The sequence below is a fragment of the Aplidium turbinatum genome, chromosome 7, assembly GCF_918807975.1.
Source record: "Aplidium turbinatum chromosome 7, kaAplTurb1.1, whole genome shotgun sequence".
Taxonomy (NCBI): domain Eukaryota; kingdom Metazoa; phylum Chordata; class Ascidiacea; order Aplousobranchia; family Polyclinidae; genus Aplidium; species Aplidium turbinatum.
In genome coordinates this window covers 10,022,800-10,048,780 of record NC_137478.1, presented here as the reverse complement: position 1 = coordinate 10,048,780, position 25,981 = coordinate 10,022,800, and the positions used below count along the sequence as shown (strand labels likewise).

At 39.4% G+C, this 25,981-nt stretch overlaps 2 protein-coding genes across 2 annotated transcripts; both read left to right on the top strand.

Moving 5' to 3' along the window:
* Positions 1-146: 146 nt before the first annotated feature.
* Positions 147-17,137, top strand: LOC145774450 (dihydroanticapsin 7-dehydrogenase-like). Its single transcript, XM_082585704.1, has 5 exons — positions 147-696; positions 6,846-6,944; positions 9,159-9,340; positions 9,852-9,976; positions 16,782-17,137. Exons 1-5 carry the CDS (start codon positions 342-344, stop codon positions 16,894-16,896), a joined length of 876 nt encoding a protein of 291 aa, XP_082441830.1. The 5' UTR covers positions 147-341; the 3' UTR covers positions 16,897-17,137.
* Positions 17,138-17,402: 265 nt separating this feature from the next.
* On the top strand, positions 17,403-18,142 carry LOC145773736 (uncharacterized). The gene is made up of 2 exons (XM_082584871.1): positions 17,403-17,423; positions 17,795-18,142. The coding sequence occupies exons 1-2, from the start codon at positions 17,403-17,405 to the stop codon at positions 18,140-18,142; spliced, it is 369 nt and encodes a 122-aa protein (XP_082440997.1).
* Positions 18,143-25,981: the final 7,839 nt, after the last annotated feature.

Sequence of the window (25,981 nt, the reverse complement as noted above, 5' to 3'; positions counted from 1 at the left end):
TTACGTGCTGTGCTGGCGCTGCCTAGCACATAGCAGTCTGAAGTTTTGAGGTTTATTTACAACTTCACAAGCTGTGCTTTATGAAACTTTGCCATGGGCGCCATTTTGCATAGGTACGCCACTGAGCGACACAAGCAAACTGTCTTTCCAAGCTGCAGTTATTCTCACAGACTCTGTTGTCAGTGGTTCTAATGCAAAGTACACTACTGATGTTAATTATTAACTGCCTAATTTTTACCGCCTTAGTGAGTCTTGCAAAGAAAGTCCTCTACACTGTATAGTACGTCCGAGCTGTAAATTTCTAAAGTTAAAATAAACTTAGCTTTTCCTACTTTTAAGTAATGGATTCATTGGACTTCCGTTCAAAGCATCAGGAGATTTGTGATCAAGCATTTACTAAAGGTCGTTTTCAAGGAAAGGTAGCTGTGGTAGTGGGAGGAGCATCTGGAATAGGCTTCGCTACAGCAGAAAGATTTGCAAATGATGGTGCTGCCGTTGCAATAGTAGACATAGATGAAAAGAATGGAAAACAAGCAGAAAAATACATCAAGGATGAAGGTTTTCAAAGCGTTAAGTACTATTGGGCAGATGTTACGGACAAAAACTCTTGCGAGAAAGCAACCGAAGCTATAGCTGATGAAAATAATGGTGCCATCAATTTTCTTGTCAACAGCGCAGTTTATTTTGGATCACAAGGTAAGTTGCTAATTAGACGCATTAGTTAGCTTTATTTTGTGTTATTGCACAGCCTACAACCACTCCTAATGCAACTGAGCTATCAGTTTCCCATTAATCCAATGTCATTGATCTCACTCGAAAAATATTTTCGAATGTCTTCATGCCATTTTAGATTTTACTATTCTACAAATCCCAGCCAAATATGCTGTTATTTTTGTTCGTCTAAAGTGCGCTGATGGTCGGCTACAAATTTGAGCTGGTCAATTCAATTCAATTTTACTTTTCATTGCTGATGCGCACATGTACGATAAGTAAACAGAGAACGATAAGTAAACACACGAATTCGGGACCAACATAATAAAAAGATGACAAAACCAAGGTTTAAAATATGCATCGATAAAATACTGTTTGGAAAACACCAGTGCACAGTCACCTATCAAAAATAGATCATCAAATTTTACTCGCGTTGCACTGAGTTAGCTTACTTTATCAAATTTAACAAAAGGCTACACACAGGATTTATGTTAAAAAAATAACTATGGAAATATTTTCCTCTCAAAATTTGTTTTTGCTTCCTTAACATTTTATTTTTGACTACTTCAATAAATACATTAATATTGCAGCGAGAAAAGTTTCATGCAAAAGATGTCTTTAAAGTCAATTCCTTTAGCTGCGTTAAAGAATGAACCAGTAAATGGAATTCAAGTCAATCAAGTGTCTCTGTACAATGTATAATTTGACGTCACTGGAACGTTGTGACTTCGCTGCAGAAAAAAACATAAAATTATTAAATGCGGCTTGTAGTCAGAATTTTCACGCCGTGCAGTCAAAGTAAGGTTTAGCATTTTACTGAATGCATATGTGGTCCTCGATAGGGGCGCCGGAAGCGGGGAGGGTGCAGAGAGGACGGATGCCCCCATAACCGCCCTCAAATTTTCTAAGACTTGTAGCCTATACCTTGATTGGCGTTTCTCCAAAATAAGTTTTGCTTTATTCTATACAGAAGACATGGAGGAATGCGAATAGAATGCTCTACGGTTGAAAAACCTTTCTCGAACGAGGTGCACTATGAGAGGGTTGGCTGCAGATGTAATCATTCGGAGGATCCCGAGCTGCAGAAAACGTTGCATGAGATAGCGGGCGACATGAGTGTAAACACAAAATGTCGAGATATATGTAAACACAAAAACCTCGCATATCGTAGACAAATTTGTTATATTCGTTATTGGCGAAGTCGTCGTGTTCTGCTTGTAAAATTTGATGTGCACGTGCAGCTCTTTAAGCTTATAAGAGAGCGTATCCAAATCAACAAAATTGTCTACGATATGCGAGGTTCTAAACCAGCATCAAAGACTGTCTTTCGGAAGTACACAAACTTTTGTGCATTTATCTAACAATCGCGCTCGTCTCGGTCAATGCTGAACGCAGTTTTTGCGTCATGAGGCGAGTAAAAACGTGGCTTCGTACCACAATGACAGACAACAGTTAAAAACAACAGAATGTTTCCGACTATTCACAAACACGTGATGGACACCATTATTGATTTAGAAGCTGTTGCAAATCAGTTCATTCAAGCAACCGACGCGCGTAAAAAGTAGGCTACTTCTGATCGGTTTGATATTTGTCTATATAAGTTACAGTAGGCTATACAAATTATCCCGTGGACACATTTTATACTTTGCAGCAGATTGTGACGCTATGAACGTGAAATTTATCTTTTGTTTCTTCTTGTTCAAGTTATTTCAATATATTTCATTCCTTTATGTTAATCTGTCCCACATTTCGATTTGTATGGCTAATAGCAGTGCGGATTAACCATTAGGCAAAGTAGGCACGTGCCTACAGGCCAGTCAAAAATCCAGGCCACTTTAAAATCTGTAGAAATTTATTCATGTTTTCAAAATAATTATTTTCTAAACTAATAAGTATTTATCTTAATAGCTCTGTTTTTCCAGATGAATTAAAGGTTGCAACTATCGTTAAAAAAAGACGAATTGAAACATGTTGCCTCTTCCTTTTCGATGTTTTTGAAAATTCTCATTTCCGTTGGATGACGCAACGAAGCAAACGTGACGTTGTTGTTGTGTTAAGAAATTACTAATTAGAAATAACTTTTAGTCAGATTCAGAATGATAATCAGATCAGATTGAGTATTTGGACGTAGGTAGTGCAAGATTGAGTCTCGAGTGTATTTATTGTATAGCAGGTCCTAACGATTATATTTGTAATTTTCTATAGACTAGTTTTATAGTGCAATTGAAGCTGTGAGTGTGACTTGTGAACCGTTTCTTATCGGACGTTTTATGCTTCAAATAATCTGAAAGTGAACTGTTTCTTATCGGACGTTTTATGCTTCAAAGAACCTATGCTTCATAAATCTGAAAGTCAACGAGCACCAAAGCGGCAGAAGCATGTCAGCGATAAGCTGCTACAGATGATATGGACAGTGGAAGGAATGTCGGGCCAGCAAAAATTTAAAATCAACACGTTTTATGTGATCATCGACCAACTGAAGAGTGCACTACAAAAACGTATCGCTGCACATTTCATGGTGCTGCAGAGGTTTGGGGTTTTGACGAAGTACGACTCCATGTCTGCTAAAGACATCGATGTTGCTGTTGCAGGTCTGCTTGGTGTGTATTCAAAGGACCTGTCTTCCGACTTCCAATCAGAATTTCGTCAGTTTATGTGCTGGTATAAAGACTATAAAGAGCAAAGACGCGATGAAACAACAGCAAGTGCCCAGAAGATGTTTAAAATGCTGCACACTACTACGGATATTTATAATGCATTTCCGAACACTGAAGTTGCACTTAGAATGTACTTGTCTAATGGCTACGAATTGCTCGGAGGAACGCTCGTTTTCACAACTGAAACGAATTAAAGACGTTAAACGATCAACAATGTGTTAACAACGTCTTGGTACACTGGCACTTTTGTGTATTGAAAGCGATCTACTCCGTAAGGTTGACCTCCAAACACTAGTTAACGCGTTTTCAATCGCAAAAACGCGCAAAGTTGTTATTTAGTTAGGCATATGACCAAGTTTTTGCACGGTACCCTGTGTTATAGTTGCTACAACGATCTTTGTAACAATGATTTGGCAACAATAATAATTCTAATTTTTTAGTTGGTAACCCTGATTTTCGGGCCACTTATAAAATGTGAATACAGGCCAGCAGACCCTTAATCCGGCACTGGTTAATAGGGGGAAAACGATAAACAAACTGCCAGCATTATCGCTATATCTTATCTTAAAACTTAAAAAAATTGGCTTTTCAGCAACAAAAGTGTCCTTTTTCAATAATCTTGCCCCCAGTCAAAAATCGTTCCGGCACCCCTGGTCTTCGACGATAACTCAGTTGGATAAATCTCTGCTTGTGAAAGCGAAAGTACAAAATCTCTAGCATCAGTGGTTCAACTCCCGGTATGAGCAGCTTAATTATGAACAACCCATTTCAAAGACAGCGCGTGCAAGTTAAATCATCACTAGCAATGAACAACTCGCATCCAAAACATCATACTTTTGTACTTCTGCAATCTAAACTGCATTAATGATGTTTACTTCTTAAAATATATTTTTTATGCTATCTTCTATTGGAAGAATACCACGAACAAACGTGACAAAAAACGTTTATACAACGTCCAACAAAAATTATACATCCATAGTTAATGAACACCAAACCAACCTTTGTGAAAAAAATGCATGACATAGAGACTAAATATCACGTTCAGGGCTGCAATTTTTTCTTTCTTGTCAAACGACCAAAAATTCTGCGTTTGTTTGTCGAATAGTAATATGACATTACAAGAGTCAGATAAAGCGTTTGGCCGCGAATTACTGTACAAGTTGTGTGGACGTACGTCAGAGTCACTTAGCCTACTTAAGTTTTTAATCGCACGCTGGTTGAATGATTGCAAAGGAGTAACAAGCACTAAGATAGCTCAATTGGGTAGTGAGTCACTTCTGGAACGAAGAAGCTTCAAGATCAAGCGGCGCTGGTTCGACTCTCAGGGCGTGCGCTTGAGCAACGCACGTTAAGGATTGCTCCCATTCAGCGGCATTTAATGGATGGAATAATTCCCCGGCAACAATCTTCATTCTGTCAATCTCGGTGACCGGGCCTGCGTCAGTGATTCAAAGCCATCTACCAGTATACGAAACTGCCAGGGTTAAGCTCTGCAAGAAGCTTTCCCAGTCCGAGGATAAAGATTCAATCAATCAATCAATCGATATGTATCTACCGGACGTGTATATTACTTGTTTTGCTCTAGGAAAAGAAATGTTGTAAACGCGAAACTGAGGATCGCAAGAAAAAAGCCCTTACGCTATCTTCGTCGTCGTCGGCTCCAGCTCGTGTCCGAGCATGGGTTTTGTCTTTAAATCGAATTTGGCTTTGGACGGTGATGTCGTATGTGGCTGTGGAGGCCCAGTCTATGATGGAAAAAACGTGGGCAAAAGTCACATTGTATGGAGGGTGGGGGATGTGGTAGTTTTAGCTTTTTTAGTGTTTCGTTTTTCTTTGGCTTTTTGTATCCTGTTTTTTTTTTCCCCAAAATTTCCGTGCCTCCCCTAGTTTTTTTTCTCCAAAGTGATCTGTCACTAGCAACTTGTTGCCATGAATACAGATCAATGTTTGCATGGTTGAGGGAAGCTTTTAGCTGATTTTTGCATCTCATTTTTAGTCTTTCGGGGGGGTCTTTTACCTGTCTCTAGTACACCATAAAGCATTATTCGCGGAAACCTCGTTGGGTCCATTCGTATGACATGTCCTGTCCAGCGAAAGCAGTGTTGCAACCTGGCGCGATCAAGGATTGCATCGTTGGTGAGACAAGCTTCCCAACGAGTGCCTTGCATTTGCCTCAGTTTCCTCTGCTGGAAATTTTCAAGACGTTTGATGTCACGGCGGTATAATGTCCCGGTTTCAAAAGCATAGAGAAGGGTGGATAGAACGACTGCCCGGAAGACCATAATTTTTTGCGGATAGATATAGCATGGTTGTTGAAAGCACGATGGTTGAATCTTCCATAGGCACAATGTGCTGCTTTTATACGATGTTCAATATCCTTTACACAACATGTTGGTGCTGTTGAAAGTATGCTACCAAGGTAGGAGAAGTAGTCCACTTAACCTAGAGGTCTTTCTTTGATATTTATCTCTGGGGAGGTGTGATCAGGTGGCGTTTGGTTGAGTATCCTAGTTTTATCAATGTTAACTTTCAAAATGCTTATAAGAGTTGTTGTATACTACTAGTGTAACCTACTGCGAGATTTTTTTCCTTTGTCATCTCTTTAGTCTCGCTTAGTACGTAAATGGTTATGCACGCACTCGCACGCAAACACGGTTAGGAGCGAAATATGCGAGTTACCAAATGTTTGAGATGTGAAAAACTTTCGTAAAAAGCATCCAACAGAGTCATTTTAACAGTGCAATATTGTTAATTGGCGCATATGGCGAAATACAGACTGGCATAGACGATACAACTAAAAGTAGCCTAAGTTATTTAATCTATAAAAGAAACTCATTGTGTCGAATAGCACGAAACGTGTATGGCGAAATGTTTGATGCCAGGCGTTTAGAACTTTGATCAAAGCATTTCCCGCACTGTTCAAAATGGCGGCGCGGATGCCTTGGGAATTTCTCGCGTGAAGCCTCGCTTTTAGGCCTTGCCTTGAAGTACCTGGCGGAAGAAAATTTACGTAAGTGGGCACTCTTATGATTGCATCATGTGATGCTCCCATCCCCCGATTGTACCTCGACCTGACTTGACGTCCTCTCTCAGTTTTACTTCTTTTTTTTAATGTTTTTTTTTCCGTAAGGCTCGGCGTTTGTCGAATAGTGACGGCGCGCGTATCGCAGCCCTGATCACGTTGTTTAGAGAAATACATGTAGCCTATATGTTAATACAACGTCGAACAACAAAGTTACCACATTAGTTACCACATTCATGTAACATGGTCCTAACGTGGTTTTGTTAGATGGGTATCTTCAACAAAGCAACCAAAAGCATCATTTGGGCAGTAGGACTTTAGCCTAAGTGTTCAATATCTAGTCCACAAGAAAGCCCTAGCAAAGCACATTTAACGGCTAGCACATTTAACTGCATGACTATTGTTGCAAACCAGGGTTTAACGTGAGTTGATATTAACGATCTTTATGATTGCAGGCTTAATGAGCGAATATTCTGATTGGAGAAAAACTTCTGATGTCAATATCTACGGCACTGTAGCGATGGTACAAGCATGTCATCCATTTATGACGAAAGGTTTATGATTGAGTTTGTACGCTATTACTTAACTTAATAACTTTCCACCATCACTGGTAGTTGAGAATTGAATTTTTCAACTTTTCTCCCACATGCAACTTGTTCTTGGCACCTGACTAAGATAAACGTAACAATACAGAAAGCTCAAGTGACAAAGCTTAGATTCTTTGCCTCTTTATCATTGAGCTTTCTAGATTTTTACACAGGATGTGAAATCAATTCGGTGGCCTCTGATGCTGTGCTTGTGGATATATTTTGTTTGTTATTTTATTGCTGTTTTTGATAGTGGCTACGGTACCTAAATATATGTCTAATTTCGTTTTTTGTAGGTTATCAACTTTTTTCATTGCAAGTGGAAAGTATCAGTCAAAGTAAATAAAATATAGTTGTGGGCCTATTTAATGATAAACTGGTTTATCGATGTAGTTATTCAGAGCAAAGGTGAGGAATGATGATAAAAAGCTTAGAATCAATGTTTTAGGTTGAAAGGGTAGGGGAGACCGGGGATAGTTCGGACGCGGGGATACCTCGGATAAGGCATTTGACGTCACAGTAGAGTATTGTTAAATCACGTTTACCAAAGCTTTGTGGCTCCATTACAAATCAGGATAAAGTTTGCAAGTATGTCTAGTTTTCTTAGAAAGTTGAGGCTGAAAAAGTAATTTTATCAGTGATATCGATTTTAAAATTGTGCGTGTAAGGTCATAATTCCGTTGCAGTTAACCAAAACAAATTATTTATTGATTGAGGTTGTAGTTAGAAAGCAATACTCAGATAAGCAAGTGATGAATTTGACCAGCAGTTAATCAGGTAGCCAAATTTTCTTCATTTACCTGCAGTCACGTGGTCGGGGATACTTCGGACACAATGGCCGAAGTATCCCCGTGGAAAAAATCAAACTTAAACAAAATCTTATTTTTAGGTCTTTTGAATAATTTATTGGATTTTAAAGACATAATGGTTTGGACATATAAAATAAAAACAAATAAGGCAAACCGGGGTGTGTTGTCACAGGTTTGGGGTTTTTCGATTTGTGCATTTGCTATAAGCCTATACAATGCAAGTGATTTGGTTATATCATTCGTACACTGTCCACTTATACTTCCTTTTGTTACTAGTTAAACTTTTTAACCGCAAAAGGATTTCAAGAAATCAAATTTTTGTAAAAAAAAAAATGTGACAACTGTTCTTTTGCACGTTTGCAGTAACTTAAAACCTGCTAACCAGTGCCGCATCAAGTCCATGTGGGGCCTCCGCCCAAATTCTAGTAAAAAGGGCCCTCTTAAAATTGTGTTAATAATATTTATGGTTTGAAATCCTAAAATGTACTTTTTAACACTTTGGCATTATGTTTTCACTAAAGTTAATAGAAAAATCCGTAAATTAAACAAGGCTTGTGTTGATGGGGGTGAAGTCCCCAGTTTTTGAAATTGTTTGGAATGTTTCAATGAAATTTATTAATATTCTTGTATTAAACTTGTACGTCGGGGCGTTTTGTCACAGCTGTGACAACTAGCCCCGACGTATGCAGTCAGACAAAAGTTTTAATGGTGGCTAGAAAAGGCACGCTATTAACTTCAAAAGTGTCAGCTAAACTCCTAACATAATAAGCTATAAAACTGATTTCATACTTGCGGTCAAACTGCTCTTACGAAAGCGTCACACAATTTTGAAAAGTTAGTGAAATTTACATCGATGAAAATTTTTGATAATAATTTAATTTAAGCTAAACCTGCTGTTTTTTCTTGACTTTGCTAACCTCAAAATGAAGATGTCTCTTAACGAAGCACGTGCTACAAATATAGACTCGAAGCAGTCAGTGCAAGTACAAAAAAAATTGCTGTGACAACACGCCCCTTGTGACAACACGCCCCGGTTTGCCTTATTCTGTATTAACTGTCAAATCAACTCAAACGTCTGCATAAAATTGCTGTCCGAGATGACCCCAGGCATGTCCAAAATTACCCCGGAACCGGGGTGACTTCGGACATTTGAGGACCGTAGAAATTATGCTTTTTACAAGCATTTCCGGTTTGCTGAAACAAACGATACTCCTACCCTTTTTTGGCAAAGCATTAAGGTTTACAACAAAATAACATTTACGAACTTGCTGTGTAATTTAAAAAAAATATGGGCTGTTTTTAAAAAATCGTCCGAGCTATCCCCGGTCTCTTCTATAGCCTTATTTCCTGTGGTAAAATAAATTGTTTTCAGCTGGCGGAGGATCAATTGTAAATGTCTCCAGCATATCAGGGTCAAGGCCTCAACCAAAACGTTGGACATACTCCGCGAGTAAAGCAGCGATAAAAATGATGACAAAAAATATGGCCTTGGATTTAGCAGAGGATGGTATAAGAGTCAATTGTATTTCACCTGGATGGACCTGGACCCCAGAAGTAAGTTCCATTTTCTTCAGTGTTTACATTAGGTAAACAGTCTAATAAAAGTCTATCAACCATCATGATTATTTTCAAATAAATTTGCTTAGAAGGATTTTTTTGACATTTTTAAATAAACACATTTTTAAATAAGAATTTGAGGTCGAAATCAACACATCCTCGACCGTTGCTTATATTTGCTTCAGAAGACACATTCAAATTATTGCTTGAACTCTTGTCTATCTATCGTAAGAGTAACATTTCTTAACAGTTATTAAACAAAATTGTTATGGACTTCAGTCATTTGAGGTCTTGAACAGAGTCACATACCCTATATAGGCTAATCTCCATGTCAAATAAAACAATATTTTTCGATTTAATTCATTGAACCAATATTAAGTTTTGCCTTGATTGAAATATGAAATCAATGTTTTTCTAAAAGTAGGTCTACTGTATCTGTAACCTCCACAATAAATTGTAATTTTGTATTCAAGTTTAGGTTGGCTAATCTAAATCAGTGTTGTATTAGATGGCAAAGGCTTCACCGGATGGCACACTGGAAACTATGCTTCCTCATGTGACCCAGTTCAACATGCTTAAACGGACAGCTGAAACTGCTGAAATAGCAGCAGTGGCAACGTTTTTATGTGCAAGGTTGGTGGTTAAATTAACGCAGTGTTTTAAAGGTACTATTGACTTATTGAAGTGTTGCCCATTCGAGCGACACATTGCAGACACATTCCTGCTCGTGTCCGAGCAGAGCCGGTCTTAGAGTATTTCGGGCCCTGTGCGGAATATGCTTTGCGGGCCCCAATGAAAATGATCCAATTCAATAGCGTAGGTAGGTATTTTGAAAGGAAAGAGGGTGGTTTGACGGTCGGCGGGCGTTGCCTGATGGTGTGTTCGCCGAAGGCGACACCCCGCGGCAGGGGGTCTGGGGGATCTCTCCCAGAAAATTTTGAACAATTACTTTGAATTTGGGGTGTTCTGAGAGCATGTTCAACAAAAATTTGGGTTTGAATATTACTGTAAAATGGTGCTGTCCCGCTGTCAACAAAATCGAATTTCAACCTATTTCGTCCCCTGAAAAGATCAAGGAAATTTTGAAATGTTTGCGGCAACTCCGATTAGCGACTTCGGCTCTGTTCTTTTTTTTCTCTCGATCTTTTCAGGGTACGAAATGATCAGGAGACGAAATTGGTTGTGTCTCTATGTTTTCTTGTTGCTAATTCTTTTGTTGCATTTTTCCATTGGAAATTACAAAAATGATTGCATTTTCTGAGTAAGTTGCGCGTCCTGTGCGATCGCACGGTTTGCACACCTCAAAGACCGGCACTGGTCCGAGCATATTGGTTTCGTCTTCAAATTGAATTTGGTTTTGGATGATGATGTCGTAGGCCTATGTGGCTTTGGAGGCCCAGTATATGATGGAAAAAACGTGGGCAAAAGTCACATTGTATGGAGGGTGGGGAACGTGGTAGTTTTAGCTTTTTTTTTTTAGTGTTTCGTTTTTCTTGGGCATTTTGTATCCTGTTTTTTTTTTTTTTTTTTAAATGTCCGTGCCTTCCCTAATTCTTTTTCTCCAAAGTGATCTGTCACTACAAGTAGTTCTCATGAATCCAGATGAATGTTTGCATGGTTGAGGGAGACTTTCAGCTGATTTTTTTATCTCATTTTTAGTCTTCCCTGGGGTCTTTTTCCTGTTTCTAGTTCACCATAAAGCATTATTCGTGGAAGCCTCGTTGGGTCCATTCGTATGACATGCCCTGTCCAGCGAAGGCGGTGTTGCAATATGGTAGCTTCTAAACTGGGCAACCTAGCGCGATCAAGGATTGCATCGTTGGTAGGACAATCTTCCCAACGAGTAGCCTACCTAGGGATTGTAGATCACAGAGATGCGAAACTTCATCCGCTTTTGGCTTATCCGCAACACTAGAAAGGTTACGTTTTTTTTCTAATTTACAACATATTTTACTTTTTATGGGTTATATAAGAAGAGTTAAGTTGGTTTTAAAGTAATTTAAGGTTTTTGGTTGAAAGCAAGCCTGCAGTAAAGCGTAAAAAAAACGTCAAATTGGCAATTGACCCTTCTAATGTTGAAGGAACAACGGAGTTGCGCGTCCCGTAATGTACCGTTCCTAAGCCTACCTAGCATATGCCTCAGTTTCGTCTGTTGGAAATTTTCAAGGCGTTTGATATCACGGCGGTATAATGTCCAGGTTTCACAAACATAGAGAAGGGTAGATAGAATATAGCCCGGAAGACCATAATTTTTGTGCGGATAGATATAGCATGGTTGTTAAAAACACAATGGTTAAGTCTTCAATAGGCGCAGCGAGCTGCTTTTATACGATGTTCAATATCCTTTACACATGTTGGTGCTGTTGAAAGTATGCTACCAAGGTAAGAGAAGTAGGCTACAGGGCCGTTGACAGGATTTTTCGGGCCCGGTACCAATTTATTTTCGGGCCCCCTTCATCGCCATTGTTAAAAATATAAAGGTTGTATACAAACTTTTGTTGATGTCGTTTAAGCATTGTCAATGGTCATTTAACAAATCTTGCACAATCTTAAAATTTCTTGAACCGCAAAACTTACTATCTCTATCTAGCGTTTGCCTTTTTGAGCTTTTGTCACATGGCGCTAGAGTATTACTTTCCGATTTCATTGATGTTTCACTGGTCATTCTAGGCTCACCAGAGAATTTACAACAAAGGTAGTGCAGACAGTCAGAAAGCTTTCAATTTGATTTGGGAAAGGTGTTTGGTCAAGCATTTGCTGATTTCAGCAATCTGAAAAGCGGTTTTGGTCTAATTTTTAGTGCAGAAATAGGGGAAGCAATCTTGTTACCTGTGCCATTTCAGTTTTTGAGCTTGAACAAATATTAGCCTGTTTATTTTGAAATTCGTGTTTCGGGTAATATTCGTGGTTAGGGAAATCACTATAGCCTACTAGACTAAATTCTTTTTTACTATTTAGTGGCTGAAGTGGCCCCGGTATTTTACCATCTGACGACTGAAATGGCTGTTTTAACCTCTGATGGCAATTTCTTTACATCTGATTATACTAAGATCTTGATAATGTTTGAAATCGCTTGGAATTTTTTAAATCCGAGCCCCTTAAATATTCCGGGCCCGGGTTCAAAAGTACCACCTAGACCCCCCTGTCAACGCCCCTGGAGAAGTAATCTACTTCACCGAAAGGTCTTTTGTTGATATTGATCTCTGGGGAGGTGTGGTCATGTGGCGTTTGGTTGAGTATCCAATTTTATCAAAGTTAACTTTCATTTCAAAATGCCCATAAGAGTTGTTGTAGATGGTGGCTACCGTTTGGAGGTCATCAGGAGTCCAAACAGGTATGACATTGTCATCGGCAAACTGTAACTCATAAATTGGATGAGCAGAGGTTTTCAACTTAGCATGGAAGCGAACAAGATTGAAGAGCCCTCCGTCCATGCGACAGCGCATGTTGATACCAGGGGGGGTTTGGCGGAAAGCGGGTGGGCACTTATGAGATAGAGGCATGTAAATGACTTGCTGATTTAGTGATACCTCATGAATTTTTGATTGGTCTTGGATCCATTTTTTTATCATTTACCTTCACAACTTGCCTAGTATACAATAGTACGGTAACTGCAAAGTAGGCTACGCTTCGGCAGATTGTCTGGCTAGCATGCATCACACATCTTCGTTGGATAATCCAGAATTCTTGGACATTCTGAATCATAAAACACATATTGTAGGCTACGCTCTCAGCATGTGTCGAGAAACTTTGTTGAACTTTGTGAAACATAACCTACCGCAGCAGCTTCATACTACAGTAGACTACTGTTGTGGTATTGCGGAAGTGGTATCTTATTAATCAGTGAGCCTTGTGTTCACTGAGGTTTTGAGATAGCCTATCACTGTGCCCGTGTAGGCCTACTGTAGGTTATATATTAAATATTTCGGTATTGTAACTGGGGGAATTCACGTTGTACTGTGCGCCCCTGCAGATCTTAATGTTTGCCTTAGCAATAGCATTGCAGTGGTGAAAGCTTTCAGATCTAAATCTTACTAATTGCAGCCTACATTTCTGACTTTAATCATGAAGTGGTTAATAATAAAACAGTGACCTAATGTCAGCAACTACTACAGAGTAGTTTGGGTGCTTTGCCCATGTAAAACTAGGTTATATTACCAGTTTTCCGAACTGAGGTAATAGGCCTATACACTTACACCAATTTATATTGTATATTTGTATGCATGTTAACTTTATTATTTTATGATCATGTTATATTTGAATGCAAGAATAAAATAAGTACAAAGGAAGTGCTGTAAAAACTATTGTTCAAAATAAAACGTTTCAAATAAAAAAGTAGGCTACGGTAGGCTACCTGCCTTCTTTACAACTTTCTAAAAATACCATTTGTAGAATTTTGACGCGAATTCTACTTTAAAGAATATCTTTCTCACTGGCGTCAAACAGTGAATTGGATTATTATATGCGTCGCTTAGTTAATACGGTTATGCGCCTACAACAGATAGAGAAACAAGCCAAGTAGATTGAATCTGAACACGGTCTTGAGATTTGTTATTTTATTATGGCAGAAAGGTTGCAAGATCACAAGGTCACACGATCACAAGTTGCAGGTCGCAGGTTCATCCACAAGTTTGCAGGTCGCAAGTCTACAGGGTTGCAGGTCGCAAGATTGTTTAACAAATTTAGTTCGCAGATATGGGCTACTTCAATCCTATACAGAGCTGGTGGGCAGTTTAGTCGACTCACCGATGCAGCAGAAGCAGGGCTTGAAGTGATAATCCGTACAAACAATAATCCAAATAATAATAAGTCGTAACAGTCATACGGCAATTGATTCTACTAGTGCATCTTATTCAAATAGAATACAAAATTTACAATTAGTAAAGGGTCAAAAAATATTTCACATAAAGTTTCTCAAGTTATGTTTAAGAGTTAAGATTTAAACATCTCGTTTTACCAAATGCAGCTAATACAAAACTCCAAGAGACTTGCTCGTCTATGTCTTCACAAGTAAACAGACTTCGCTTTTCTAAGCTTTTATGCTGATTGCAGCAAAACACAGAGGAACTGTGTTATAGACAGCGAGGAAAAGAAGTAACTTCAAATAATATGTCTAGATTGAAGCAAGCAAGCGGATAACAATCGTTCACTAACGTTGATACAACATTTTTCAAGATGCGGCGAAAGCTTCGAAGAAATATTGTGCTACACCAAATATTTACAATCACATACAGACAAACGGCATTTATACGTTGAATTAACGTTGGCCATGCTATGCCAACGTTTAAATGGATGATGAAAACACCGATTAATTTTCAGCCCACAAGATGACATAAAATTGTTTTTTAGAGCAGAAGAAGTTAAAAATAGTGCTTTAAAACACCACACCACAGATACTCTGGTGCTGTTTCATGAGTCAATCCCTTGCAAGCATCAGTTTCTCGTCTAAAAACTGACAGCAATTATTTAGACTTGTTTTTCTGAACGAATAAAGAATTGCTAAAAATATAATTGTTTTCGTACAATTCAATAGATCACCAACTTCGTGGAAAGAGATATATGGATTTAAGTAAACACAAGCTTTATGTCTGTAAAAGTAACGTAATAATTCCATCAACACACAGACACGATTAACATTTCAGAGATTTTCTTCAAACAACAAAGAATCACTTGTTCGGCTGATATACATAGACAGCTTCATAGAGTGGCTGCCACTTGACCTGATATTCAAGTCGATTATAAAATTAACACCATTCTTTTACTATTAGGTTATATTGATAACTCAGAATTTATCGCCACACGATTTTGCAAGCAAATAATCGTTTAGACCAGGGCTTCCCAAAGTGGGGGTCGCGTAACGAACTTCGGGGGTCGCAGAAAGTATACAAATTTTACACAAAGCACTGCATATTATCACTTATATGCAAAATGCTGTGAAAGTTATTAACTATTAAGAGTCGTGCACTCAATAGGCTACCCGTATTTTTAAAATTTATATAGCCTAGTGAAATATGGAATAGGAGTTTAAAATCCTCTTTTATGCATTGCAAATGTGGATTTCAAAACTAAAGCCAATGCTTTAACAGATTATTAGTGTTAAAAAATTAAGTCGTGAATTTTCCAACGGAAAAAGTGTAGCCTTTGTCCACCGTGTTTGTAAAGACGTTTTGGGAAAGGCTTTTCAAATTATGTTATTTGTCAGGTTTGCCTGAAAAACGGGTACGAATTTAATTGGTCCTTCCAAGGAGAAAACATTTATGTTTCTACATGGAAACCTAAAGTTGGAGCGTTCATCAAAAAATTAAACATCTAGAAACAAAACATTGAAAATGATTTATTTGAAATAATCTCATTTACTGAAAAGTTCTTTGGCTAACAATGGCATGGAATCAAACGTTATATTAAGCCTCTGGTTATCGACACTTCTCAAGACTGTTGAAAGAGCTTAAAAGTGTTTTCTTCCAGAATTGAACAATACTTTTAGATTTGATCCAAAACCCATTTGGTTGGTTAGTTTTGAATCTTTATCCTCGGACTGACAAAGCCTTGATGGGTTATTCCTGGTAGTTTCGCATACTTGCAGAGGCTCTTGACACAGGGCCGGTTACCGAGATTGGCAGAGTGAAGTTTTCCGATTGTTGCCGAAGATGTATTCCATTCACTAGGTGCCGTTTAATGGAGAGCTGTCCTGAAATGCGTTGCTCAAGCGCACACCCCGAGAGTCGAACTTGCGCCGCGTGATTTTGAGCTGGGCGCGTAACCACTGAGCTAACAGGGCGGATCATGCAAAAACAAAGTACCGATTACCTCTCTTTCAAATCTCAAGAAAAATTTGCAGATCTATCTTTTAACTAAGTTGTGGCTTGAATTTTTTGGAAAAAAGTTTCGCACTATTTGGCTTAGCCTAATGTTAGACCGGAATATACACCATTAGGCCTATATGGCTTAGGAGTGACCGCACTTCTGCCGTTTGTCTCCACGTATATGTGCGTGTCAGTGATTTCAAAGTTGATAAAATACTGTTCCAGCGTATATAACATTGAAGCTGCCTTGAGACCAGCATTGACAAACATCGAGCGACGGCTAGACTTGCTTTGTCGCAGAGAGCAGTCGCACCCATCACACTGAATAAATGTGTTTACTGTTGTTTGGTTTTGTTTTCAGCAGGCTACAAGGCTTAGTAAAGTAATAGGCTTCGAGTACGGAAAACTTGCTTTTAGTTTTCGTTCAAATTAAACCTTTCAATATATATCACAAACGTATATTTCGCATTGTTTATTCCTTTAACCGTAAAGGGGGTCGCGGAAAATTTTAGGAGATTAAAAGGGGTCGCGAGCAAAAAAGTTTGGGAAGCCCTGGTTTAGACTATACACCTGCTGTGAAACAATACACAGCGTCACGTAGCTTATTATTTCAAACACGCTTTTTGAATTTTCAGAGACGCATCGTACATAACTGGCAGTAATATTGCAGTGGATGGTGGATATTGTGCAATGGGACCAGAGAGACATGGGGATACTCAGCTTTTTGCTGCAAATGCCAAAGCGACATGAACAAGAATGAACACAATTTTGCGATTTAAATCAAATAGGAAGCATTTTAAACAATTTTTTTTTACATTGTGCATTTTACGTTAACTCTTTCTTTCGGTGAAATCGTGAGACTAAGCTATGCTTTACCTTTTTAAATAATCCAAACGATGAACGTTCCAACAAATACTTTGACTTATTTTTGAATAACATCAGTTCAAAAAACTTAACCCCAAGAAATTTATTAAAAATTATATTTATGACCTATTGCTTTTATCTGTATAGCCTATGCATAGCTTTCATCAGATAGTTGTAGATCAGGTACCACTACTAAGGCTGCTGCCCAGACATTGAAGTCAAATTGGAAAGTTTTGTCAATTTAAATAATAAGGTAGCTATAAAAGTTTGAATTTAACCATACTGTAGGCTACTTGGCAAATTTCAGCTTTTCAGGAAAATCAAAAGTTGATTAGTGGTACAAAATTTGATGATGAGGAGCGGGAATTTCTAGCAGTAGCCTAAGCTACGAGATGCGAAACTACTTTCTCAGAGTATGGTGCTTTATATAATATTGATGTCAGGTGTTTTTTCTGTGTAAATGGAGCACTATTTATAGGGGAAATTGGAGACTCTACCGAAGAAATTTAAAATTTCAATGAAAGACTGTAGACTAGGCCTATTTACAACAGTGTTTTTCAAGCTTTTTTGTACCATGGAGTACTTTATGGTTTATGCATTAAAATAATCTTACGGAAAACCTAACGAAATTTTATAATGATGCAATGAAATAAACAACACAACAAGAATTTTTTCAAAACAGTGGTTTGTACCTTTTTTATTTCGCAAAAATTTCATCTGCACAAACCACCATAGTTAATTTGAAGTTTTTTGTTTTCCCTGCTATTTGTGGCATGACAATTAGTGGAATGAAGGGGTGAGGGAAGTAATTGGGGAGAAAAAAGTCGCATATAAGGATTGGTGCAGAAATAGATCAAAAGAAACTAAGCTCAAGTACAAGCAATTGAAAAATCTGGCAAAGGGAATAGTTGATAAAGTTATGAAGCAAGAAGCTGAGCAGGAATTGACCAATTTAAAAAATAGTCCCAACAAAGTATATAAGTTTATGAAGGTTCTGAAGCGAGATGGGAAAGATGTGGATGGTGGACGATGCATTAAAGGAAGGGATGGAAAACTTGGTTTCAGTGAGAAAGATCGTAGAAGAATTTGGAAAGAACATATGGAGGTGATAATGAACGAGGAAAACGATTGAGATTAAAATGTGGAAGCCGACGTGGTAGCCGGTCCATTAAAGAGATTAACTCGAGAGGAGGTGACGCAAGCAATGAAGAAAATGAAATCGGGGAAGGCTCCTGGACTATCTGAAGTTACTGTGGAAATGATACGCGCAATTGGAGAGACAAGATTGAAAGCAATGCAGGAAATCAGCCAACGTGTGTTAGATGGACAAGGAATGCCAAATGAATGGAAGACGACCGTGGTGATACCCATATTCAAGGTAAAAGGTGATGTATTCGATTGTGGGTCATATAGGGGAATAAAACTGTTGGAGCATGGAATGAAGGTAGTCGAAAGGGTGTTGGAGAATAGAGTAAGATCTGTGGTGAAGCTGGACGAGATGCAGTGTGGATTTATACCTGGGAAGCGGAACGGCAGATGCTATTTTTATTTTGAGAAGGTCGCAAGATGAATGTCGGGACAAGGGAAAGAACTTGTACATGTGGTTCATGGACATGGAAAAGGCGTTCGATAGATTTCCAAGAAGAGTCATGGAATGGGCAATGAGAAAAAAAGTACCAGAGGCGCTTCTGCAAGAAATAATGAGTCTGTATGACGGTGCAACGACAAGATTTCGAGTTGGATCTGCCCTCTCAGACGAGTTTTTGGTGAAGGTGGGTGTACACCAGGATTCTGTCCTCTCTTCTTTAATTTTTTGATGTGATTACCAAATGTGTAAAAGAAGATTCATTGATGAAGACACTATATGCGTATGATTTGGTTTTGAGTGACATAATGTAAGATCTGAGAGAGAAATTTGAGATGTGGAAGGAGTCGCTTCAATGTAAAGGTATGCGTAGCAACATCAAAAAGACAAAGGTTGTAATAAGTGGAACGAAAGGGGAAATCACAATGAGTAACACTGACCCATTTGGTGTATGCGGAAGAAGAGTGATGGCAAGTTCTGTTAAGTGTACAATATGCAAGAAGTGGGTGCATGGAAGATGTGTAAAGATGAAGAGAGTGACATGCAGATCCGGTGATGGTTTTGAATGTGAAAGATGCAAGAAGATTGAAGAAGGAATGGTTGGTCCTGCTGAAAAGCTGAATGACGAAGTTGAATCTGTGAATACCTTTTGCTATCTAGGAGATAGATTGAATGCCAGTGGTGGTTGTGAAGCAGCAGTGACTGCAAGAGTAAGGTTTGGTTTGGTGAAATTCAGAGAGTGTCGAGAGTTGTTATGTGGTAGAAGATTTCCGTTGAAAATGAGAGGAAGAATTTATACTAGTTGTGTGAGATCCGCAATGCTGTACGAAAGTGAGACATGGCGCTTACGGAAAAACGAATTGGCGATTTTAAGAAGACCTGAGAGAGCGATGGTGAGAGCAATGTGTGGTGTGAAGCTGATGGAAAAAAGGAGTACTGAAGAACTTGCTTGGGTTGAATGAGATTGTTGATAAGTTGGCGAAAGCAAATGGAGTGAAGTGGTATGGGTTTGCAGCTTGTTTCAAGTACTTCCAGAGCTTTTTCAGCTGATCTGTAGTCCATTTAGTGGTACTGTTCGCGGTAAACAGTTTAGTTAAATCATTCCACGCTGAATTTTTTTTTAGGAAGCGTATTTGCATCATTTTTTTTAATTTCCACCACTGGAAGGTCTTTGATGAGGTCAATAAGCAGCAGGCCCGGATTTAAGGGGGGCAGAGGGGGGAGTTGCCCCGGGCCCCCCGCTTTTGAAGGGCCCCCTATGTGGAAAAAAATGTAATTTTGTGTTATTTTTTTCATTTTGACCTTTAAAGTTTTTGCAAAATGCTGTGCAGTACTGGACTGATGCTACTGTAGACGCAGAGGTGGTTTTTCGCGCCGTAGGCGCTAAAATTTTTTTGTACGGGAGCCCCCCAATCTAAAAGTGCCCGGGACCCCCCATCAGTTAAATCCGGCCCTGATAAGCAGTTGGCGTTCAGAATCGTTGTAATTAAATCCTCTTGGCATTTTTATTGAAATAAGAAATGATCATGCAATATATTTCAAAGGGTTACGGGAATTTGTATAAACTATGTTTATCTAAATACATGTAACACTGAATCAATAAATTACAACAGCAGTAAACTCGCTAATCAAGTTGCCCACTGAATTTAAACCAATAGTTTATATCTTAGCAATAGTTATATATGGCGTCTGAAATTACAGTACGATCAAAGTTTTTTTATTAGCTCATTTAATAAATGCGATATTTTAGAACTGCAGAGCAATTTTATCTATCAACGTGTAAAACTGAGGCAAAGAAATGTTTTGTGTATAGCTGAGGTATATTCATGCTGAATCAACAAACTATGCAATGCTGTGCCATTTAAACTCACAACTAGAAAAAAGTCCTTCCAGATTTAGGCCCCAGTTATAGGGTGCCTTGTTTTAATGAAACATGATGCGCTGCTAACAGTTAATTGTTGGTTCTTGGATATGCTTAGCAGCGTTCAGAACTCCTAGCGAGGTCGTTCTAACGAGGAAGTTGCTGTTGAAACTTCATGAGTGATCTCATTTGGGTATACCCGAAAAGCCTGCATAACGAGCCTTATTGTTTGCTGTCCCGTTTTAACCAGGCCTATGAATTCAACAGATTATAATTTCTTTATTCGTTCTGTTATTTGTATTGTTTAAATTTTTAACAAAGCGAGTGTGTTTAGAGCAGTCATGAAAACTTTTCATTGATGATGCGTTGCCATACAGTTCGTCCGGCTACTGTTGCTGGTAGTGCGGTTGTACCCCTTGGTCACAGCGGTAAACCATAATCTTCGTGGGAAAATTGTAACATAAAGTTCCCGGATCCGTTTGTCTGTACGTAATGACCGAAAAATAAACACACCTTCGAAACGTCTATTCAAAGTGTATTCCAGTAAAATTAGCCCGCGGCTATCGAAATGACTGGTGCAATGCCTACACCTCTAAAACTGTCACTACGATACAGATTACTTGGATAAAAGACGGAGAATTTGTCCAGCTAGCAAGCACCAAATAAACCAGTTAAATGTGCGACCGACTTCCAACAAACAACTTCGAGAATGAATCAGAAAAATTTGTGATAACTCAAAGGCACGAGAGCAGTTCGTGACGCAATATTTCATGTCCAAACAGGTCTCAAACTGAAACAGGTTTAAACCGGTCTGACACGAGTCTTACGGACGATGGTGCAATTTTGGCTCATGTTTTAGGAATTTCCATGACGTAATATTCAGTAGACCCGAACGGTTTCTACATGACGTTTGACCAGGCGAACAACCGTCTGTAACATAGCGGCCCCTAGTTATGACAGTCTGACATGGCATAACTAAAAAAGAATTGACGACAATTGTGAGCCAATGAATAAAAACACATGATACACAAATTGTTTGAATCACTCACGTTTAAGTTAATACGCAAATACAAAGGGCATGCAAAGAATGAACAGCAATAAGAATAAACACGACGATACATGAAATTGGTACCATAGGTAGTAGGTACACGCAAAAAATGACGCTATATACCATGGTTGCGATAATAACCGACTGTTCTGGGCTCAGACAAGTGTCGGCCACCGCAGACAAAACCAGGCTCAAACCCTAACACTTAGGTGTTCTTTACGGGGGCGAGGCACGAAATATCCCTCAACACATAGTCTACTTTCACTTTCCCCGTACTCTCATCATAGTTGCAGACGGCAACTTTAGCTCTACGAACCACAGGCTTCCCTTTCCTAATTTGTGGAACTACCTCATGCACCCTCCCAAGTTGATACTTCCCACGTTTACCAATGTCCTGGAGAGAACCTACCACTACAAGTTGACCAGGCTCCAAATTCTCGGCCATTTTTAGCCATTTTTTCCGGCCCTGAAGACCTGGCAAGTAAAAATCGATCCATTTACTCCAAAACTGATGAGAAAGTGACAAATTGAACCGATAATCCCTTCTTAGTTGGTCACGATCATGTGGTTGCCCAACAGCACAGTATGGGTCTAAGTATGGGGTCAAAAGTGAGGCAGGGGTGATGACAGTAAAATCCCTAGGGTCGTCACTCAAAGGTACCAAAGGGCGTTCGTTCACGATCCGAACGGCACTGCCTGTGTACGTAAGCAGTTCAATAAAACTGGGCTTACGTATTGAAGAGTCCAAAATGTGAAAAAATGCGATTTTAAATTGTTTAACCATTGCCTCCCAGGCGCCACCTTGCGCCGGAGCATACGGAGGTATAAATTCCCAGTTTATCTCTCTCTGTCTCAGGGCGTTGTGAAATTCAGCTGATTCTATCAACTCGGGTAACTTCTTAGATGCTGCCTGAAAGGTACTTCCATTGTCGGAATAGATAGCATTAACCTGCCCACGTAAATCTGTAAACCTTGTAAAGGCAAGTAAAAAATCACTCAGCGACAATGACGTAACCAGCTCAACATGAATAGCGCGAGATGCCATACATGTGAACAACAGTCCCCAAGCTTTTTTGTGACTTCTACCTTCAACGAAAGTTAAAGGTCCAAGATAGTCTAAGCCGCAATCAAAAAAGGGTTTCCTATGCGCAGTTGTGCGAGACAAAGCAAAGGTAAATCAGACATGAGCTGCCTTATAGGTCGAGCTTTCTCAATCGCGCATACACCACAGTCATTAAGATACCTCTTCACGGAGGCATTACCATTAGCGATCCAAAACTTCTGTCGCGTAGACAACAAAGTGTGCTGTACTCCACAGTGCGCATTTCCATTATGATGCGACAGTACAACAAGCCTAGTGAAGGGGTGCTTCGAAGGCAAAACAATCGGATGCTTTGCTTCAAGAGAGATCTCGGGAGAATTACTTAAGCGCCCTTCAATGCGGATTACACCAGCGTCATCTACACAAGGTCTGTACTTTTTAAGTGAACGTAATTCTTTCAACCGTTCCTTCTCACGTTGCGAAGCGCCAACACTACCTCGCTTTATCACTTCCTCAAGGGCATCCGGCGATCGTTTGGTCATTAAATGTACCACATCGCCATACACGCTCTTCTGAACAAACTTCACAGCCAACTCTGAAGCACTGTTAAGATAAGATGCATCCAGTTTTGGCTTCACAAAGCTACGCTTTCTCGTTTTACAGCACAAAAATTCAACAAAAGCAACCAAATAAGCGATTCTCTTTTTCATAACATACAAAGAAGGTGCGGCCTCGATCAATCTGTGAAGACCACCCTGTCCAACGTCAAGCGACTCCTCTTCGTCACGAAGATATAGGCTATGGACAGGTACTGGAGTGGCATTTTCTACAGATGGAATTTCCTCACACTGGTAGAGAAGACTAGAACCATTTAACCACAACTCTCGAAATTCTTTCTTTGTAATAAGATTTGGCCTTGTGCCAACATCAGCTGGGTTCATATCGGTAGGGCAAAAACGCCAATCCTGGGCTCCAGACAACAATAAAATATGCTCAACTCGACGCGTAATAAACTTATTCAAACGTAAATCAGGGTTTTTAACCCACTGCAACACAGTACGAGAATCACACCAAAAATACTTAAGGCAGTCTGGCATCTTCAATGCCTCGTAGGCCTGCTTCACGAGTCTGGCTGTATTCAAAGCGGCAACAAGCTCTTTCCTAGCTATCGGCCAAGAAAACTGATTTTTTACAACAATGGTAGATTTACCCAGAACGAAAGACACACTCGGAACTCCGTTAACCAGTCTACGTAAGTAAACAACAGAAGAGAAAGCTTGATTCGAAGCATCACTAAACCCATGCAATTGATATGAAACAATATCATCCGGACTGCACACACCAGAGTTTGCAAAATACCATCTCGGTAACGAAAAATCCTTAAGCAGGTCCAAAGAGCGAAGCCACGACTCCCACTCTTTAACAAAGCTATCAGGGACCTCGGTGTCCCAATCAAACTTGTCTATCGCCAATTGCTGAAGTATAGGCTAAGGCGTGCTTTTAGAAAAAATGGCGCTCCAAAGCCTAGCAGGTCAAAATTTTGTCCAAGCTGACTGAGCATACTTCGGCGCGTGTGTTTAGCTAAGGGCTTTAAGGAACATGCGATACGCATCTCGTCAGACTCGGTTTGCCACACACAACCCAATGTCTTCGCTGATGGCAAAGTCATATTTTCAGTCTGAAAGTCAATGTCACGAATCAAAGGTGAAAGCATCTCATTATCCAAATTTGACAAGACAATCATAGCCTCCTTGTTAGCACTCCACTTACCAAGTTTAAACCCACGGCTATCAAACAAAGCAATTGATTCATGAGTGATTTGCTGAGCTTCCTCTAAGCTATCAGCCGAAAATATAAAATCATCCATGTACATGTTATTTGCAATATTGCAGAGAGTCAATTCACCAGCACTGCTGGGATTCTGCTCGATCATTTTCTTTATAGCCCCAAGCAAGCGATATACGGGCTACTCTTTATTCCCCAAGGGTGTACACAAAAACGAAACGGCACCATCCTACCATTTTCAAGGTCATCATCTTCAAACCACAATATACGAAACAAATCCCTTTGCGACTCAGGTAACTTTATTTGAAAGAAGCATTTAGTCACATCAGCCATGAGACCAAATCTACCAAGCCGAAATCTAGCCAAGATATCTACCAGAGGGTTTAACAAGTCAGGACCCGAAAACATTACATCATTAACACAAGTTCCTCGAAATTCAGACTTGCCATCGTAAACAATGCGCTTTTTTAATTGTGACGTAACAAAGTATGGTAAATACCATTCAAATCCCTTGACATTTCCTGCTTCACCAGTACGCTCAATATAGCCATTTGATTTAAGATCTTTCATGGTGTCAGTAAGGAAATCACGAAGTTCAGGTTGTTTTAAAGCTTTCTTTCTTAAAGCAGCAGCTCTATCTGACGCCAACACAAAATTGTTAGGTAGATCAATATCTTCCTTCAACGGAACAGGTATCTCAAATCGACCATCTTTCAACTCAATATTCGGTTCAACAAGTTCTCTAGCCAACTTATCATTGCGAGACAATTCACAGGTTTCATTTTGCAACGTCAAATCCTGAATGACTTTATTCAGGTCTGCTATTTCCATATCACGAGACTCAATTTTACGCTGAAAGCCAGAGATGACATCCGACTCTGAAGACGTCTGCACTCTGCACACTTTAGCAACGCTTTCATCTAAGGGTGACTTACCACCACAAGCCAACCAGCCGAGAGGAGTGAGCAAAGCATGTGGTTCACTACGATTTTCACCAACACGCTCTTTATTTGCACACATCAAATAAGCGTTGTCGTTGCCAATCAGTACATCTACAGTACTACAATCATTCAAATGAAACATATTCACGTCATGAAAATGACGGAAACCATTTAAATCTTGTTTATGCGGTAAAGTTTTAACATCATCAGCCCAAGCTGGGTTAACCACCGAGGTTATATCACAAAACAGTTCATCTGTCTCTAACGACTGGATGTTGAGTTTGACAAGGTCAGCACAAGTAGCTTTCTGACCAGCCAGGGTATCCATTTTAAACGACGCTTTATCGTACGGTTTAAGATCAAGTTCACACACCAAATCACTCGAAACAAACGTCAACTGCGAACCAGGATCATGCTGACAATACACCAACTTCGATTTGCCAGTCATTGGATTCAAAACACGAGCAGCAGTAACGCGGTTAAAGGCTGCTTTAACATTTCCAATCTTAACATTAAGCACAGGAACTCTGGCACCAGCATCATCTTTCCCAACCGAATCCAGAGAATCACGTGACGTCACATAAAAATCATGCAGAAGAAAATAGTGTTTCCTATCGTTGTTAGGCCCACACTTACGACAGTTATTTGCATGAACGCAATCCCTAACCATATGCTGGCGCAAACAATTCAAGCATTTGTCAGCTTTCAC

Coding starts and splice junctions, on each gene's coding strand:
- LOC145774450 (XM_082585704.1), top strand. CDS start 342: ATGGATTCATTGGACTTCCGTTCAAAGCATCAGGAGATTTGTGATCAA. Junction 697..6,845: donor AGTTTATTTTGGATCACAAG/GTAAGTTGCTAA, acceptor TTATGATTGCAG/GCTTAATGAGCGAATATTCT. Junction 9,977..16,781: donor GCAACGTTTTTATGTGCAAG/GTTGGTGGTTAA, acceptor TTGAATTTTCAG/AGACGCATCGTACATAACTG.
- LOC145773736 (XM_082584871.1), top strand. CDS start 17,403: ATGCGAAACTACTTTCTCAGA. Junction 17,424..17,794: donor TGCGAAACTACTTTCTCAGA/GTATGGTGCTTT, acceptor CATGACAATTAG/TGGAATGAAGGGGTGAGGGA.